Source organism: Loxodonta africana, chromosome 3 (genome assembly GCF_030014295.1).
Source record: "Loxodonta africana isolate mLoxAfr1 chromosome 3, mLoxAfr1.hap2, whole genome shotgun sequence".
Lineage (NCBI taxonomy): Eukaryota > Metazoa > Chordata > Mammalia > Proboscidea > Elephantidae > Loxodonta > Loxodonta africana.
Window position 1 is genome coordinate 81,908,804 of NC_087344.1, and position 17,639 is coordinate 81,926,442.

General features: G+C 49.9%; 2 protein-coding genes and 4 non-coding genes across 6 annotated transcripts; 5 read left to right on the top strand and 1 right to left on the bottom strand.

The window, feature by feature from the left end:
- Positions 1-610: 610 nt before the first annotated feature.
- Positions 611-3,455, top strand: RPS8 (ribosomal protein S8). The gene is made up of 6 exons (XM_010595306.3): positions 611-709; positions 1,107-1,213; positions 1,731-1,830; positions 2,250-2,425; positions 2,668-2,797; positions 3,296-3,455. Exons 1-6 carry the CDS (start codon positions 706-708, stop codon positions 3,403-3,405), a joined length of 627 nt encoding a protein of 208 aa, XP_010593608.1. The 5' UTR covers positions 611-705; the 3' UTR covers positions 3,406-3,455.
- LOC111752077 (small nucleolar RNA SNORD55/SNORD39) lies at positions 945-1,024 on the top strand. Its single transcript, XR_002787095.1, has one exon. It is a non-coding gene; the product is annotated as a small nucleolar RNA SNORD55/SNORD39 (small nucleolar RNA).
- On the top strand, positions 1,548-1,651 carry LOC111752086 (small nucleolar RNA SNORD46). The gene has a single exon (XR_002787104.1). It is a non-coding gene; the product is annotated as a small nucleolar RNA SNORD46 (small nucleolar RNA).
- LOC111752085 (small nucleolar RNA SNORD38) lies at positions 2,492-2,560 on the top strand. The gene has a single exon (XR_002787103.1). It is a non-coding gene; the product is annotated as a small nucleolar RNA SNORD38 (small nucleolar RNA).
- Positions 3,113-3,182, top strand: LOC111752084 (small nucleolar RNA SNORD38). Its single transcript, XR_002787102.1, has one exon. It is a non-coding gene; the product is annotated as a small nucleolar RNA SNORD38 (small nucleolar RNA).
- Positions 3,456-5,518: 2,063 nt separating the features above from the next.
- BEST4 (bestrophin 4) lies at positions 5,519-11,401 on the bottom strand. The gene is made up of 9 exons (XM_064281884.1): positions 10,745-11,401; positions 10,565-10,659; positions 9,783-10,016; positions 9,379-9,533; positions 8,858-8,935; positions 8,362-8,550; positions 8,166-8,246; positions 7,893-8,047; positions 5,519-7,717 (listed from the first exon to the last, which is right to left on the bottom strand). Exons 1-9 carry the CDS (start codon positions 10,894-10,896, stop codon positions 7,447-7,449), a joined length of 1,410 nt encoding a protein of 469 aa, XP_064137954.1. The 5' UTR covers positions 10,897-11,401; the 3' UTR covers positions 5,519-7,446.
- Positions 11,402-17,639: the final 6,238 nt, after the last annotated feature.

A 17,639-nucleotide genomic window follows, 5' to 3' on the forward strand; every position in this document is an offset into this window, starting at 1 on the left:
TACATGAAATAAGTAAATACTGCACATAGAAACCAAAGATTATTAACGGTTACCAGAAGTAGGAGTAGGAGGGAGGGGAGAAGAGGTTTTTTTTGGGCGGGGGGGGGGCATTGAGTTTATGTTAATGGTGGTGTAATATTTTGGAAAAGGATACTGATAATGGTGGCACAATATGAAAAATGTAATCAGTGTAACTGAATTGTGAATGTTGAAGTTGTGTTGGCGAATGTTTTGGTGTGCATATTTTAGCCACGATATTAAAAAAAAAAATCCATCACTCGTTTCCACCTCTATTGCCTTCCACCCTTTCCCAACGCACACATCTCTCATCTTGGACTACTGCTATAGACTCTTACACTAGTCTCTCTAAAAACGTAAACAAAACCATGGTACTCTACTCCGTTGTGCCCTGAAGCCCTCAACTTCTACCGAAAGCTTGCACATTTGTCGACCCCGCAGGATCCGCCCACCCAGCCTTTCCCAAAAGGGTTTCAGAGATTTGAGAGCTAAGCGGGCTGAGGGTTCATCGGGCACAAGGACCCTCCCCGCCTTTGGTGCATTTTCGTCGCAGTCGCTAAAGCGTCAGTAAAGTTGTAGTCCTGGCCATTTTAACGGCGCCCGGAATGTACGTAAAGGGGGCGGGACTACGTTTTACAAACCGGACCGTGAAGCTTTGCGTTTTCTCTTTCCAGCCAGCGCCGAGCGATGGGTGAGTCTCGCTGTGTGTTGCGGCCATGATGGGGGGGTGAGTTCAATCGGGCGCCATCCTCATTAGCAGCCAAGTTAGGAGTGCTGGCGCCCCGGTGCCCGGCAACGAACAGCCATGAGAAGGGGCGGTCCGCAGGTTTTGGCCGGCGAGGTCCGCGCCGGGGGCTGCAAGGTCGCTGGATTGCCAGCTGCACCAACATGGCTGCCGCGGGAAGGGAGATCCGGGCTGGGCCGCACGTGCATGATGACACCTCGGTAATGCTGCAAATCCCCGAGTGCGCGGTGGGGAAGCCAACCTTGGAGAGCTGAGCCCGCGGTCCGTCCGGCGAGTGGGTTCTGGAGCTGGTGAGGCCCCGGGTCCCAGCACCTCAAGCTTCTGCCCTTGACCTCATACATAGGCATCTCTCGGGACAACTGGCACAAGCGCCGCAAGACCGGGGGCAAGAGGAAGCCGTACCACAAGAAGCGGAAGTATGAGCTGGGACGCCCGGCTGCCAACACTAAGGTGCGTGCATGGGCCTCACCATCCAAGAGGCCGCTTTCCCCTGCTGTCTAGCGTGGTGGGGTCTCCTCAACGTGTAGTTGTTGTGGATCCTTTCTAGGAGTCAGTAGTGTCTCTTAATGGTTGGTATTGGGCAGTTGCCACACCTTTATGTGTTGAACAAACAGTAAAAAGCTTGTATGGTCTCTGCTGTCTTCCACCCCTGGCGAGTGTCTAATAATAGATGTAGGTGCTGTATATTACTAGAAGAGTCCTGGGAAGGAGTGGGCTGCTCTCATGGTAGTTGTGTGGAAACGTAATGTTCACTGTTTAGCGTTAGATTTTTTCTCTTGGAGGTAACTAGAGTGATGAAAAAGTATCTTTAGGCGTGGTTGTGACTGTTTTGGTCACTTGTGTGCCACTTGCCGATGCTAGGACTTGTCATAGTTACACTGACTGTGTTGCCTCCATCCAGCCCAGGTTCCTCCTCTCTCCTGTTTCTCTCCTTGATAACCTAGCTCCTGTGTCTTGTGGTTCCCAGATCGGTCCCCGCCGCATACACACAGTTCGTGTAAGAGGAGGCAACAAGAAGTACCGGGCCCTAAGGCTGGATGTGGGGAACTTTTCCTGGGGCTCTGAGTGTGAGTACGACTCTTCAGGAGTGCCTAGAAATAGCACCTAAACCTTTCTAAGCCTCAGTAAATGTTTTTAGTGGGAAGTCCCTGGCCCAGACCAATGCACTTGAGTATACTGCTTGCTGAAAGATTTTGAGATGGTTGGAGAGGTCTCACTACCCTGACCAGTTTCTAAGCTCTTAACTTCTGCAGCCTCAATGACTGGCTAAATCTAGAGTTGTGTGGTTGCCAGCCACCCCTGGTGAGAGATGAGTGTGTGAAAGACAAAGATGTTTATGGCTGGGTAAATGCTCAGAGTTCTTTTGCTGCTTTTTCTCAACAGAGGACCTCCTTAGGTCCTGTAGAGCAGAAGAGTCTGGAGTTGGGGGTGAGGCCATCTGGCCTCTGGTTTTCATGGTTTCATCCAGGATTTCTCCTGTGAGCAGGTTGTACTCGAAAAACAAGGATCATCGATGTTGTGTACAATGCATCCAATAATGAGCTGGTCCGCACCAAGACCCTGGTGAAGAACTGCATCGTGCTCATTGACAGCACACCGTACCGGCAGTGGTACGAGTCCCACTATGCACTGCCCCTGGGCCGCAAGAAGGGGGCCAAACTGGTGAGCGTTTGGGAAGTCAGCTTCCCTTTAGAAGGGGCAGTGGGGAGGGCAGCCAGGCTCCAGCCTTCTTGTGATGAAACTCTGTCCAGTTCTGCTACTGAAGGGAGAGAGATGAAAGTCTTTAGTACTGAGGAAGGCTGAGGTTGGGGTGCTCAGGGTTTGAGAAGGCTGGCTGTGGTGACCTTACCTGAGTTAGGGTTTGGGGCCCCAGCTAACCACACTTCTGTATCCCTCCTATTCAGACTCCTGAGGAGGAAGAGATTTTAAACAAAAAGCGATCAAAGAAAATTCAGAAAAAATACGATGAAAGGAAAAAGAATGCAAAAATCAGCAGTCTTCTGGAGGAGCAGTTCCAGCAGGGCAAGCTTCTTGGTGAGATGGCTGTTGCATGGGGGAGGGGTGCACAAAGGTATGGTGTGATTGCCAGCCATGTGGTCTAGGGTTCACCAGGAGAGTTGAATGCCTAAGGTAGCCACACCATTTACTGTTCTGAGACTTCTGAAATCGAAAGGGGCGCTGTTAATGATACCAAGATAACCAGCACGAATCAGCGTGTTTGGTCACCCCATTAGTGAGAAGCTAAAATGGAAAATGTTCGTTAAGAGTCCATAGGCTTGTCCTTGGAGCATGTCCTCTGCCTCTGGGTTTCATGGTTTCGAGAAGTGTATGCCTAGGCTGAGGGGGCCGTCTCAGTGATGAAAACTTTGTCCAGTTCTGCTACTGACTTTACTTGATGATAAAGTATTATCTGAGGAGACAGTGGGCTTCATGCTTGCCCTCAAGGTACCTGAGCCAACGTGGAGTTCGAAGGGGATAGGTTTGGGTGAGGCCACGTTATCATTTTGCTAAGGACCACGTCCTCTCTTACAGCGTGTATCGCTTCGAGGCCAGGCCAGTGTGGCCGAGCAGATGGCTATGTGCTAGAGGGCAAGGAGCTGGAGTTCTATCTGAGGAAAATCAAGGCCCGGAAAGGCAAATAAATCCTCTCCCCTCCCATGTTAGCACATGTATTAAAGGTGTTTATTCTATATCTTGCGTTCACGTTGTCTGAATATCTGACTTCTCTATTTGGTTCCCTGTGCTGAACAAAATAGATGTAGCGATGGCTGGAACTAGATTCCCACACTTCTACTATCCTGTCGCAATTTCAGCCCTACTAGAGTGCTTCCTTGGCCCCAACCCCCTCGCCCTGAAGGCTAGGCTTGTTTTGTGGACTGTGCCTTTCTGAAATTGGCAGAACATTTCTCATCCTAAAGGCCTGTTTCAGTGGGAATAAAGGAATGCAGGCCCAGCAGAGGCTTATGAGGGAGGTGTCCCAGCACTGGGGCCCTTCCCAGTATTGGACCATGGAGAATCAGGTCATACTGCTTCCATGAAAATGGTTCTGAGGATTCAGTTAAACCTGGGATTACAGATGGGTTTTAGATGGTCTGAAACCTTGAAATTGTATTCTTTTAAAGTTAATTGGAGATTTACATATCCTTTCATTTTACCTTTGAATTCTAATCCTTTTTCCCTCACCACTTAAAAGTATTCCAGATTACCAGTTCTTTTTCCATGTATCCTATCAGCATTTAAATGTTGCTTATGCATCTACTTCGATGACATCGTAACAAACCCATTGTCTACCAGCCCATTCCACAGGACAGTAGAACTGCCCTGGAGGGTTTCCAAGGAGTGGCTGGTGAATTTGAACTGCTCACCTTTTGGTTAGTAGCCAAGCACTTAACCACTGTGCTACCAGGGCTTCTGATGTTGTAACAATTGATCTTTGTCTGGATCTCCCCCCACCAACATTCCTGTTTTCTCTCAACTGTAGCAAATAATTACTTCATCCAGTTGCTTAAATCAGAATCTTGGGTGAGCCCTCACTCCCTCATTCTTGCACTTTACAACTTAAATATGTCACCAGCTGTTGGCCCAGCCTTCAGAATACATCCCAACTCCCATCACTTGTCAACACTACCTCTAACATCTGGTCACTTTTTTGCCTAGATTGTTAAAATAGCATTAAAAATTAGATTACGACACAACAGCTTTGCATCTGATAAAAATTCTTAACAAAGTTCTGTGAAACAAAACATGACCTGGCCTTCCTGAGCGCAGGCTCATTTATCATTCACTTTGTTGTGAGTTCTTTCCTCCAAATAGCCATGTAACTCCAGGTCTTTTGTCCTTTCCTGACCACACTTTAAATTGTACTCTTTCCCAACACTATCCTCCCTTTTTTTTTTTAATCTCCTTGAATCTGATGTAAATTTTGCTCGTTTTATTTGCTGCTTGTTGATCTTGCCCTCCTCTCTACTACAATAACTCTAGAGGAGCAGGTATTTGTTCCATGTTGTGGCTCAAAAGTACCTGACGTACTCTTGATGTGCAGTCAATTACAATTCGTAGCAGCCATATTGGATATATTAGAACTACCCCGTGGGTTTCCTAAGCTGAAATCCTTACAGGAGCAAATCTCCAGGTCTTTTCTACTGTGGACCCACTAGTGGGTTCGAACTGCCAGTCTTTCAGTTAGCAGCCAAGCGCTTAACCACTGTACCACTAGTGCTCCTTTTGACAATGTATTAGGCATTCAAGTATGTGCTAAATTTTTTTTAAAGTTTGAGATAACATCAAATTTAAAGTTGATGGAAAACAACTACATACGAGCCAAGGAAGTACAAAGTCCATTTGGTTGACAACAGAAGTTGTAGACTTCTGTAGGAAAGGTAAACTAGATCACCTTTTTCTGAGTATATTTCCCAACCCTCTAAAACTTCAACTTTGGCTCTTAAGAGTCTTGGCCCCCACTTGCCCACCCAGTGTTGATCTTTATCCACCTTTATATTAGCTGATGTTTATTGAGAACTGTTTGTCAGCTGCTAACTGAACAATCGGTGATTTGAACCCACCAGCAGCTCCATTGGAAGAAAGACCTGGCAATCAGCTTCTTAAACATTATAGCCTAGGAGACGCTATGGGGCAGTCTCTAGGTTCGTTGGGAATCAAAACCCAATGGCACACAAATGTCAGACAGGCACAGCAAAGCAGTGCTTAGCATTTTGACCTTATTGTCTAACTTGAGCTCTGTTGTTAGGTATCAAGTCGGTTCTGACTCACAGCAACCCTGTGTCCAACAGATTGAAACACTGCCTGGTCCTGTGCCATCCTCACTATCACTATGTTTGAGCCTGTTATCGCAGCCCCTGTGTCAGTCTATCTCATCGAGGGTCTTCCTCTTTTTTGCTAAACTTTTTTACCAAGCATAATGTTCTCCAGGGACTGCTCCCTCCTGATAACATACCCAAAGTATGTGAGATGTAGTTTCTCCATCCTCACTTCTAAGGAGCACTCTGGCTGTACATATTCCATGACAGATTTTTTTATTCTTCTGGCAGTCCATGGTATGTATATTCAGTATTCTTTGCCAACACTATAACTCTATAAAAGCATCTTTATTCCTCTTTCCTTCTACCTTTAATCCAACACCAGTGGGTTCTTCTCTAGAGTCTAAAGTCCATCTACTCTCCCATCTCCACTGCCACTACCTTTTGTTCAAGTTTCCTCCTCTTTCTTAGACAAGCACTTGCCGCTTGATCTTACTTGGTCTCTGGCTCTTTACTCTCCACGTGAGTCTTCAGACAAACCAAATCCTGTCACTTCTCTGCTTAAAACCCATTAGTGGCTTTGTTACCCCCCAAATAAATACTACTTTACTCTCATCTTCCAGGCCTTCAGAGATCATTCTCTCCCTAGAGCAAGGCTATCCTTGTAAACCTAGCAAAAAACCTCAAATACCTTCTGAATGAATGGTGGAATGGTACTCTTTGTATATTTGGAAGACCATGGTATCCCATGGTCACCCAGCTAGAACGGGGCAAAGCCAGGATTAGAACCCAATTAGTAAACAGTGTCAGAGGCTGCACTCTTAAACCTCCACTGTAGTGCTTCCCCCCGCCGCCCCTTATCTTTGGGTTCTGGTGTTTGTCATCATTTGGCCCTTAAGGTTCAGTTTTGGCATTCATCAATTCCTTCAGATGGAAGCTGAGCTTGGAAGGCAAGAACCTTAGTGGAACCCAGTAACCAATCCAGTGTTCTATGGGGCTGTCTCCACAAGCACGCTTCTCTTATCCTCAGAGCTGAGTGTTCCCAGCATTGCAGGCGCCCCATGGAGATGACCCTGCAGCCTCCACTCCTTATGCTGTCTTTTGTCCCTGTTTGGTTGGTGGGAGCAGAGAATGACTTGGCACTCTAAAGTCCAAATGCCAAAGGTCTAGGTTGGGTACCTTGACCTTCAGCATCTTCACATCTCAGTTTGATCAACCTCCAGAGTAGAGTCCCCAACCCTTCCTCTTCATCTTACTGTGTACATGCCAATTGAATTTTAAACATAATTGAACAAGGAATGAATGAATATATTTTCATTGTAGAAAAAAAAATGAACATTACAGATAAGGCAGAAGTCCCCCCAACACACACTTAGACCATCGGTTCCCTCTTCAGAAGTAACTGCTGTTATCAGGGTAAGGTATATCCTTCCAAACATCTTAAATATGATTCTCAAATCGTGGCCCCCAGACCATCAGCATCACCTGGCAATCTGTTAGAAATGCAAGTTCTTTAGCTCCACCTCAAATCTAGTAAATCAGAAACACTGGGAGTGGTGCCCAACACTTTCAACAAGACGACCTGGTGATGCTGAAGCTCCATAAAGTTTGAGAACCACTGTTGTAAGACTTCACAAGCTCCCTCCCCATTGCCCAGGAAATTAAATTGCATCTGGACTCTGGTCTTCTATGCCTGGCCTCCTTTATCCTAGCTTCACCTCCCCCAGGCAGCCCATTCTACCTTCTCTCCCACCACTCCCAGCCCTGGCTCAGGCCCTTCCTGCCGCCTTCCCCTTACAAGGTCTGCTCAGAGCACATGGAAACTGCTCTGACAGCGCTGGAGGGCAGGCCCGGAAGGTGGGCGGTGGCTGGAGGGGGCGGGCCTGGGGCGAGCAGGCAGGCCCATCTGGCCCCGGCTCCCTCTGTTCAGGGCTCAAGGGCCTTATCTGCGGACTCGGCTGTCTCCTCCTCAATGCGGTCGGCCGCCTCGGGGTCACCGCCCTCCTCGACCCGGAAGCGCAGCACATGAGGGGTGCGTGGGGGTCCTCGTGGACGGCCGAAGTTCCGGAGGCTGATGGCTGGGGAGGGCGCCCCTGCGCCCAGAAAGCGGCCGAGCAGCGGGGTCTGCGCACCGGGCCGCCGGGCCAACCCAGGGGACGCCTCCACCTGCAAGCTCTGCTCAGGGTCGTCGCTCATTCTGTGGGCGGGAGGGCGGGCTCAGCGAAAGTCCGCCTGGGCCAGAACCAGGGGCTGGGTTGGTGAATTGGCCTTTTAGAAGGTAAGGACTGGAGGGACCCAGAGAGTGGGCTGGGACCTGGGCCTGCAGGCTGGGTGACGTCTGGCATCGGCCTCTGTCATAGCAGGTCACTCACCGCAAGTTGAAAGTGGAGCCCAGGAAGGAAGGCCGCAGAATCTCGGCCGCCGTGGCCACAGTGTAGGGTGGCTGCGCCAAGTCCTCGTCCCAGTACGGGTCCTTCTCTGCGGGAGGCAGGTTCTGGTACATGTCGTCCACGGATAGCAGGGACACCTGGTGCAGCAGAGGGGTGGGCTGCAGGTCACCAGGAAACCCACCCTCTTCTTCACACCCGCGCTGAGAACTGGTGGGGAAGGGTAGTGCAAAGAGCTGCACCTAGACCCCTGCACACCTGCAGGTTGCGGTCTATGAGCTGGTTGGTCTCAAAGTCATCATCATCTTCACCAAAGGGGTTGATGATCTGTTCAGCCACCTGCAGGTTGCAGAGACAGTGTCTTCTGGGCTCAGAGTCCCACTCTGTCCCTAAGATTGGTGTGGGCCCTGAGCCCAAATGCAGGCTGCCATGACCACCCAAATGAAGTGCCCACCTTGAGCCAGCCAGCATAGAAGAAGAACTGCAGCAGGGTGGTGAGAGGCACATACATGTCCAGGTCTCCTAAGGCTGGTGCTGGCTCCTGGCCTGGCTCCTGAGGCTCTGCAGCTCCCGCCTCTGGCTCCACAAACTGTCGGCCAATCAGGGAGAGGGCAAAGAAGGAGTATACTGCTATGGTCACCACCTGGAGAGGGTGAAGCTGGCCTCAGGGCATAGTTTACTGAAACAGGAAGAAACGCTTTCCCTGCCTTTAAGTACCTGTGGGGGAGTCTGACAAGAAATTAAAATACTGCAGGACATAGCAATACCAGAAGAGGTAGGGTCATGTTAGTGGGGGTAGAGAGAGGTGTTGAGGATAAGCCTTTGGCTGTTCAGTTTCTCACCAGACTGAACTACCCCAGGGCAGGAACCATGTCTAATTTGTCCAGTATCTCACATACAGCACAGGCTATACAGTAGGCACTGGGGCTGAGGAGGTGAGAGGCAGTTACTTGGGTGTAGACGAGGGGAATGCTGATCCAGTCATAGTGGAACAGCATGCTGCACTTGGCACGGTACTTGTTCAGCTCCTGGTGGAACAGCAAGAAGAGGAAGTCAGCTGCAGTGAGCAAGGAGGAATGAGGAGGGCAGAGGGGAGCTGAGCACAGACTTGGCCTGGGCCAGGTCTGGAGGCTCATTCTGCTCTCAGAGGTGTCTGTGACCGGGAGCAATTTAGCAAAGATTTTAGAGCCAGAATGTCTGGATATGAATCTCCTAGGTCCACTAACTGGCTGTGTAACTTGGACAAGTTTCTTTTCCACCCTGTGCCTCAGTTTCCTCATCTGAGATGATCATAATATTTTTTTTTTTTTAAGAGCTGTTGTGACGGTTAAATGAGTTAACACAGACACAGTGCCTCCACAGCACTTGGCACATAGCTGGCACAAGCCTAAAGAGTTAACTACTAAAATTCTTACTCCAGTTGACAAAGCTAGAGGGAGAAGGCAGATGAGCCTGGTCTTAGCTGACTCACTTCCAGGAGCAGGCAGAGAGCGATGTCGTCATGGATTCGCCCGTCCTTGCGGGCCTGGGCCGCCAGGTTGGTGAACCAGACGCAGGGAACCCAATACTTGTTGAAGTCAGATTTCAGGCTCTCAAACTTTTTTCTCTCTTCCTGGGACATGAAACCTGCGAGGGAACAGTGAGTGGGGCAAAGACTCATCCTCTGCCTCCAGCGAAGAAGCCTTTCTGCAGTATCACCGGCCGCCCCAGGACTTGCCGCACTGGAGCGCCCCCTGGACGCCAGCCCTCCTTTCCCCAGGAGGCCCGCGGGACAGTTCCTGGGACAAGTCCTGGCCTCCGCCCGCCCCAGGGCTTCCGTGTGCAGCACCGGCATCCGGCAACGGGCCCGGCCCCCAGGGGCTCCCGGCCGCGCACCTGCGTCCACCACGTGGTCCATGGTGGGAAAGCGCTTGCGCACGCGGGTGCTGACCGAGCGCAGCACCAGCACTGAGGCCAGGTTGGCGTATCGGATGAGAGTGCGGCGCAGCAGGCGGCCTCGCTGGTCCACGCCGTGCACGCTGGCCGAGATGACGCACATTAGCTGGTCCGGCAGCGGGATGCTTGTGTATTGGGCCCACCAACGGTTCACCACCATGGTCACATAGAAACCTGGTTGACAGCCATGGATATATGGGACAGGAAAGGAGGATGGAGGGCCTGGGAGTGAGCGTCCCTTCCCCCTAACCAGAGAGCGTAGTCCAAACCAGGTAGTGCAAAGGCAGGGGGAAGGACACTTTCCGACTCTAGTGCGCTGCCTCATTGGCTGTCACCGGGACAACCTCTTCCTCTGGTCCCGCCTGCTGGGCCAGACCAGGAGGAGGGAAGTGTGTCAACTTTCTCAGGCAGAAGGGGAAGTGGCGGCGGGGTAATGGTTAACTCTTTCCCACGAGAGTAGGGAAGGTGTCACCTCTCAGCTCCCCTCTGGTACCCAGGGCAGGTTTGTGAGGCCAGCAGGTGCCTTGTGCCTTCTGTGGAGAGAGGTCCAGGATCTGAAATCCTGGGCCTGGTGCGCAGCTCCTGGGCCTGCTGTGCCTGCTCTGGTTGACCTCCAGGCTGTGCCGCTGGGGTAATTTTGACCCTCAGAGCTGCCAACCCAACCCAAAGGTCAGAGAAGATGGTAGGGAGCATACGGGGCAGAATGGAGAGGGAGGCCTTACCCAGTACGAAGGACAAGGGGATGAGGTCTGCAGAGCGATTGCAGTACTGTGCCACCTGGGCGTACACCTGCCTCTGCTCTTGGGTCAGCAGCAGCCTGAGGAGGGTCAGGTGTGGACCTAGGTTAGAGGGAGATGGGCAGCCTCGCTCCCCACACGCCAGCCCTGAGACCGTGGCCTTACCGGTAGGTGATGCTGAGCAGAGCATACAGGGCAACAAAGAGTAGGAACTCCTTGTAGAGGAGCTTGTAGATGCTTCCCCTCCAGCGGAGAAGTAGGGCAGAGAAGCCGCCAAAGCGGGCCTCTGCCACTTTGAGGGTGTATGAAACCGTCATGGTGCTGAGGGCCTGGGGCAGGAGGTCACAAGAGCTGCCCCCATGGCCATCCCTTTCTCCAGAAAGCCTTCTCCTTAGCTTGCCTTCCCATCCCCACACTTGGTTCCCCAGGCAGTCTCCCTTCAACTTTGGTCAGTACACCCCAGCCTTCACCCTGGGTCAGTGACCGAGCAGTGGGCGGGAGAAAGCTGCAAAGCAGGTGACACACATCTCCATCTTCTCCCTGCCCCCCTATGCCACCCCACTCAGTGGTACAAGCATCAATCCAGGATGGGGTTGGGCAAGGGGAGCTGAGATTATGCCCCCTCTTCTGCATGAGGCTTCCCAGGCTCCTCTTCCACCTGCAGGGCTAGGAGCAACCAGACCCTGAACTGCTGAGGACAGAGACCCAACTCCAGCCCAGACCCACCACTATCCCTTGGGGCCTTGCTCTCAAAGCTGGTTAGCTGGTCTCCCAAAGCCCAGGGTACTGTCCCCTCCCCACCCTCCCCACCCTCCATACCTGCCTACCTGCTCTGGCCAGCAGCCTGTACTGAAGGAGAACTGGGCTAGCCTTTACCCTCACAAACTTAAGTACCTCCTGGGTCCATAAAGTTAGGCTGGACTGAGGCTATCATTGATGGATTGAGGCTATCACCCCAGCTTCCCTGGTCCTGGGAACTGGGTGTGTCTCCCTACTCCTGCAGGGCTGGGCTGGCCTTTGAGTGGCAGAACTGCCATCTCCACTGACCCCACAACTCACACTGACAACACCATGTCCTTGAGGCCAGGATGACAGGAATTACTGTCCCACGCTTCAGGTGAGACGGCAAATGCATGATAAACTGTTAAGTGACAGGCACTGTGCCAAGGGCACTATTATATCATTCTCTCATGGAATCCTTGTCACAATCCCATGAGGTAGGAATTATCCCCATTTCACAGCTGAGGCTCCAAGTGGTAAATTACCCGTGATCACACAGCTAGGATATGTTGGAGGCCGGATTCAAAGCTAGAGCTGATGAACTTCAGAAGCTGGAAATGGCCAAATTGGACCTTGATAAGGGCTTAAGCTCCAGGACCAGAGCCCTGTGCACTGACCACACTGCCAGACTTTTAGTCCAGGCCCTGGGGATCCTGGCCAGGCTCTTCCCCATCCCCATGCAGCAGGGCTGACGAGGCCACAGATCTGGGGACACAGGCCTAGGGATGCAGAACCCTCTCAGCCCTGTGTCCAGCATGCTGACTCTTACGGTTGCCCAGGATCTTGGGTGGCCACTTCCACCGCTGGGCCTCAATTTCTTCATTTGTCAAACAGAGAAAATAATACCAGAGTCACTGGAAGAATTAAGAACATCAGAGTGGAAAGAGAACCAGGTAGCTCATACCCACCCCCCTGAGGTCCCTCTGCAAAAATCCAGGAGCAGTTAGTGGTCCTGCAGCTGATATTTCTTGGGAAGTACCTTCCTGACACTGTGGGGTATTTCTAACCTGCAAGTGTTCCTAAAGTGAGGAAGTGTGGTGAGATGGTTAGGAGTACAGGTTGGAAGTCAGACAAGCCTGGATTTGATTTCCAGTTGTCTATGGCCTTGTGTAAGTTACCTAATCTCTCTCTCTCTCTCTCTCAGCCTCAGTTTCCTCATCTGCAAACAGGATCAATTAACACCTACCTCACAGGGCACTTGTGAGTATTCGGAAAGACTTTGCAAGCATTCCAAAATAAAAAAAACCAAATGTGGTGCTGCTGTTGAGTCGATTCCAACTCATAGCAACTTAATAGGACAGAGTAGAACTGCCCCATAGGGTTTCCAAGGCTGTAAATCTTTTTTTTTTTTTAATTTTATTGTGCTTTAGGTGAACGTTTACAAATCAAGTCAGTCTCCCATACAAAACCTTATGTGCACCTTGTTATATACTCCTAGTTCCTCTCCGCTTAATGAGACAGCGCTCTCCTTGTCTCTACCCTGTATTTCTGTGTCCATTCAGCCAGCTTCTGTCCCCCTCGGCCTTCACATCTCCCCTCCAGACAGGAGCTGCACATGTAGCCTTATTTGTCTACTTGATCCAAGAAGCTCACTCCTCACCAGTATCATTTTCTGTCTTATAGCCCAGTCCAATCCCTGTCTGAAGAGTTGGCTTTGGGAATGGTTCCAATCTTGGGCTAACAGAAGGTCTGGGGACCATGACCTCCGGGATCCTTCTAGTCTCTGTCAGACCGTTAGGTCTGGTCTTTTTATGAGAATTTGAGGTCTGCATTGTACTGCTCTCCTGCTCCTTCAGGGATTCTTTGTTGTGTTCCCTGTCATGGCAGTCATCAGTCAGTTGTAGCCGGGCATCATCTAGTTCTTCTGGTCTCAGGCTGTATAGTCTCTGATTTATGTGGCCCGTTTTTACTCTTGGGCTCATACTTACCTTGTGTCTTTGGTGTTCTTCATTCTCCTTTGCTCCATGTGGGTTGAGACCAACTGATGCATCTTAGATGGCCGCTTGACCCCAGATGCCACTATCCAAAATGGGGTGCAGAATGTTTTCTTAGTAGATTTTATTATGCCAATTGACCTAGATGTCCCCTGAAGCCATGGTCCCCAAACCCCTGCCCCTGATACGCTGGCCTTTGAGTCATTCGGTTTAGTCAGGAAACTTCTTTGCTTTTGGTTTAGTCCAGTTGTGCTGGCCTCTCCTGTATTGTGTTGTCCTTCCCTTCACCTAAATTAGTTCTTGTCTACTATCTAATTAGTGAATACCCCCTCTCTCCCTCCCTCCCCACTCTCGTAACCGTCGAAGAATTTATTCTTCTCTGTTTAAGCTCTTTCTTGAGTTCTTATAATAGTGGTCTCATACTATATTTGTCCTTTTGCAACTGACTACTTCACTCAGCATAATGCCTTCCAGATTCCTCCATGTTGTGAAATGTTTCACAGATTCATCACTGTTCTTTATCGATGCGCAGTATTCCTTTGTGTGAATATACTATAATTTATCCATTCATCTGTTGATGGTCACCTTGGTTGGTTCCATCTCTTTGCTATCGTAAACAGTGCTGCAACAAATATGGGTGTGTATATATCTGTTCATGTGACAGCTCTTACTTCTCTAGGATATATTCCAAGGAGTGGGATTGTTGGATCGTAGGGTACTTCTATTTCTAGCTTTTTAAGGAAGCGCCAAATCTATTTCCAAAGTGGTTGTACCATTTTACATTCCCACCAGCAGTGTATAAGTGTTCCAGTCTCTCCACAGCCTCTCCAACATTTATTATTTTGTGTTTTTTGGATTAATGCCATCAAGGCTGTAAATCTTTATGGGAGCAGACTACCACATCTTTCTCCCACGGAGCAGCTGGTGGGTTCATGCTGTAGCTGAGTGCTCTAACCATTACGCCACCAGGGCTCCTTCTGCAGGCATTCAGTGCTCTGAAAAACCGAATCTGTTCCGTTCAATTTCCATCTACAGGCCATTCAGAACCAGCCTGACACTTTTCCTCAGAACAGCCCTTCAAATATAAGGAGGCAGAGACCTTGTCTCTGATGCCCTACAGCTTGTCCCCAGGCCAAACACTGCAGGTCCCAGCTTTAAAGTTGGATACTCCAGGTTCTCTGAGAGCACCCTGGCTTCTCTCCACCATACCCCAGGCATCCTGGGCAGATCTCCTCCAGTGCGCTTTCTGCCTTCTCAGCTCCCTCTACTTATAACCCTCCACACTCGTCACCCTCACCAGCCTCTGGCCTAGCTCATTTTTACTAAACCTTCAAGGTTCAGCTCCAACACAGCATCCTCCGGGATCTTCCTCAGATCACTCCAACACAGCCTGCCAGGATCTTCCCCAGATCACTTCTCAAAGTCCTCCAGGCTTCCTCTCTTGTCATAGCACCTCACACTGGTCTGTGATCCCTTTACAGGGAGACTACCCCTTCAGGCCAACAGCCCCTGGGGGCGGGATTGATCTGACTCATCTCCGTAAAGCTGGGGAGGACTTGAAACCAGTCAGGCCCTTTTTTCTTTTTTGGGGGGGTCCCTTTTAACCTAAATATGGAGCCCTGGTGGCCTAATGGTTAAGTGTTTTGCGGCTAACCAGAAGGTCAGCAGTTCAAATCCACCAGCCGCTCCTTGGAAACTCTATGGGGCAGTTCTACTCTGTCTTATAGGGTCATTATGAGTCAAAATCAACTAGATGGCAACTTCTTTTGGGGGGGTATGGGGTTTAATCTAAAAGACACGTGGTTCCACTCCCCCCATTTTTGAGCAAGATTTCCAGGAAGAGCAAGATCTGGAAACCAACTTGGGGCCTGACTAGAGATATGTTCTCCCTCCAGGCCCAGGCAGGGTGTCAGTAAGAGGAAAGAGGAGGGCTCTGTGTATCCTGGGGTCAGGAAGACCTAGGATGACCTGGAAAGGGAGAGACACCAGCTGGGGCCTTGGCCCTCAAGGCCAGCAGCCCCTCCCCAAGCTCTGGTCTGTGGTTTCCCTAGATCCGGAGGACTGCTTAGCACTTAAAGATTTTCTTGTACCTGGGAAACCAGGTCCTGGGGCAGGGGAGCTCAGATCTTGCTGTCCTGGGAGCTTCTCTCTGACAGCTTGCTCTGCCCCTGGGCAACTCAGCTGGCTGCATTTCAATTCCCTGCCCTACCCACATCTCTGGCCCTCCTGGCTCCCCATTACTAGCACCCTGAACCTCTGGGCTGTGAATTTCCCACAGAACCACTGATAAAGGTGCTTGGCCTGAAGCCCCTCCCTCATGAGTCACCTTATCTTGATTCCCGCTGCTGGCAGGTCCCCACTATTTACAGTTCAGGAGAGGGAACCACTCACTCAGCCTGTAAATACCTGCCCCACCCCTCCTGATCCTGCTCCATCACCCACCTCTCCCTCTACTGGTCCTGCCCTTCAATGCCCCCCTCCCCTCCTCACAGCTGAGAGTTGTGTATATGGCCTGGGAGTTAACAACACGGAGTCTGAAGCCAGACTGTCCAGACTCTTTAATCCCACTCCACCACATACTACCTTTGTGACCTTGGGCAAGTCGTTCACCTCTCTGTTATAGGGTTGTCGTGAATATTGAATGAGTTAATATTTGTAAAGTGGTCAGAATAGCACATAAATCGAAACCAGTAGCTGTCAAGTCAGCCCTGACTCATGGCAACTCCACTTATGTCAAAGTAGAACTGTGCGCAATGAGGTTTTCGATGGCTACTTTTGGGGAAGTAGATCACCAGGACTTTTTTCTGAGACGAACTCAGACATCTAACCTTTTAGTTAGCAGCCGAGTGTGTTAACCATTTGGACCACACAGGGAATCCAGAATAGCCCATGGTAAGCACTAAATGCTTATGTAGCTATTAATACAGCTCATCTCTTATCCAGCTTTGGCACTGCTACCGCTGTACCCACAGAGCATGCTGGAGATGTCCTTACTGAATGCAATGACCCCTCCTGAGTCCTAACCTAACTTGGTATCTCTTATTCTTGAAAGACTCTCTTCCCTTGGCCTCTGTAACCTGAATTTCTATCAAGAAATCGTGACTCTGAGCTACCAAGGGAGCAGGGAGTGTGGGACATGTACAGCTACGGACACGAGACCCAACAGCACCCTTGGTGGGATGGAGGCCCAGAGAGCTGAAAAAACCTCAAAGTGGGTAAAAGTTGTGAGAATCTTAGGGGTTGGAGAAAGGGCTAGTAAGAGGGATAAGGACAGTGTATGGGGAAGACAGGTCGAAGGACAGGGAACAAATGACCCTCCCAGAAAAGTCAGGCAGTGATGAATAGTGGAGTCAGACAGTCTTGGGTTCAGATCATGGTAGCTGTGTGTGACCTTGAGCAAGTTGCTTAACCCCCCTGAGTCTCAGTTTCTTTGTCTGTAAAATGGGGATAGTAATCACATTCACATCATAAGGTTACTGTGAGGAATCAGTAAGATAAATGCTTAGCCCAGCACCTGGTACATGCCAGGTACGTAAGATCCGTTAAAAGTTAGCATATGTTACACAGAAGGAGGAGGCAGAGGTGGCTGTCAGGCCCTTAAACTACAGCATCCAGGAGGACCCCCTCCTGCTTCCCTGAGTCCCAGAGGTGGGCTCAAGAACCTTGTTAGCCTCCCAAGGGAAGAAGACAGGACAGTAGACCTCAAAAAAGGGCAGACATCCATCAACAGATGAATGGATAAACAAAATGTGGTGTATACATACAATGCAATATTACTCTGCCATGAAAAGAAATGAAGTCCTGGTAAATGCCACAACATGGATGAACCTTGAAAACATTAGGCTGAGTGAAATTAATCAGTTACAAAAGGATAAATATTGGGATATGAACAAGCACTTCTCCAAAGAAGGCATTCAAGCAGCTAACAGATACATGAGGAAATGCTCATGGTCATTAGCCATTAGAGAAATGCAAATCAAAGCTACCATGAGATACCATCTCACCCCAACAAGGCTAGCATTAATCCAAAAAGCACAAAATAATAAATGTTGGAGAGGTTGTGGAGAGACTGGAACACTTACACACTGCTGGTGGGACTGTAAAATGGTACAACCACTTTGGAAATCGATACGGCACTTCCTTAAAAAGCTAGAAATAGAAGTACTATTCAGCAATTCCACTCCTTGGAATATATTCTAGAGAAATAAGAACCGTCACACAAACAGATACATGCACACACATGTTCATTGCAGCACTGTTTACAATAGCAAAAATGTAGAAACAACCTAGGTGCCCATCAATGGACGAATGGATAAACAAATTATGGTATATTCACACAATGGAAT

Coding starts and splice junctions, on each gene's coding strand:
- RPS8 (XM_010595306.3), top strand. Junction 1,214..1,730: donor GCCCGGCTGCCAACACTAAG/GTGCGTGCATGG, acceptor TGTGGTTCCCAG/ATCGGTCCCCGCCGCATACA. Junction 2,426..2,667: donor GCAAGAAGGGGGCCAAACTG/GTGAGCGTTTGG, acceptor CCTCCTATTCAG/ACTCCTGAGGAGGAAGAGAT.
- BEST4 (XM_064281884.1), bottom strand. CDS start 10,896: ATGACGGTTTCATACACCCTCAAAGTGGCAGAGGCCCGCTTTGGCGGC. Junction 8,551..8,857: donor TTCCCCTCGTCTACACCCAA/GTAACTGCCTCT, acceptor CACCCTCTCCAG/GTGGTGACCATAGCAGTATA. Junction 7,718..7,892: donor GGCTCCACTTTCAACTTGCG/GTGAGTGACCTG, acceptor TCCCGCCCACAG/AATGAGCGACGACCCTGAGC.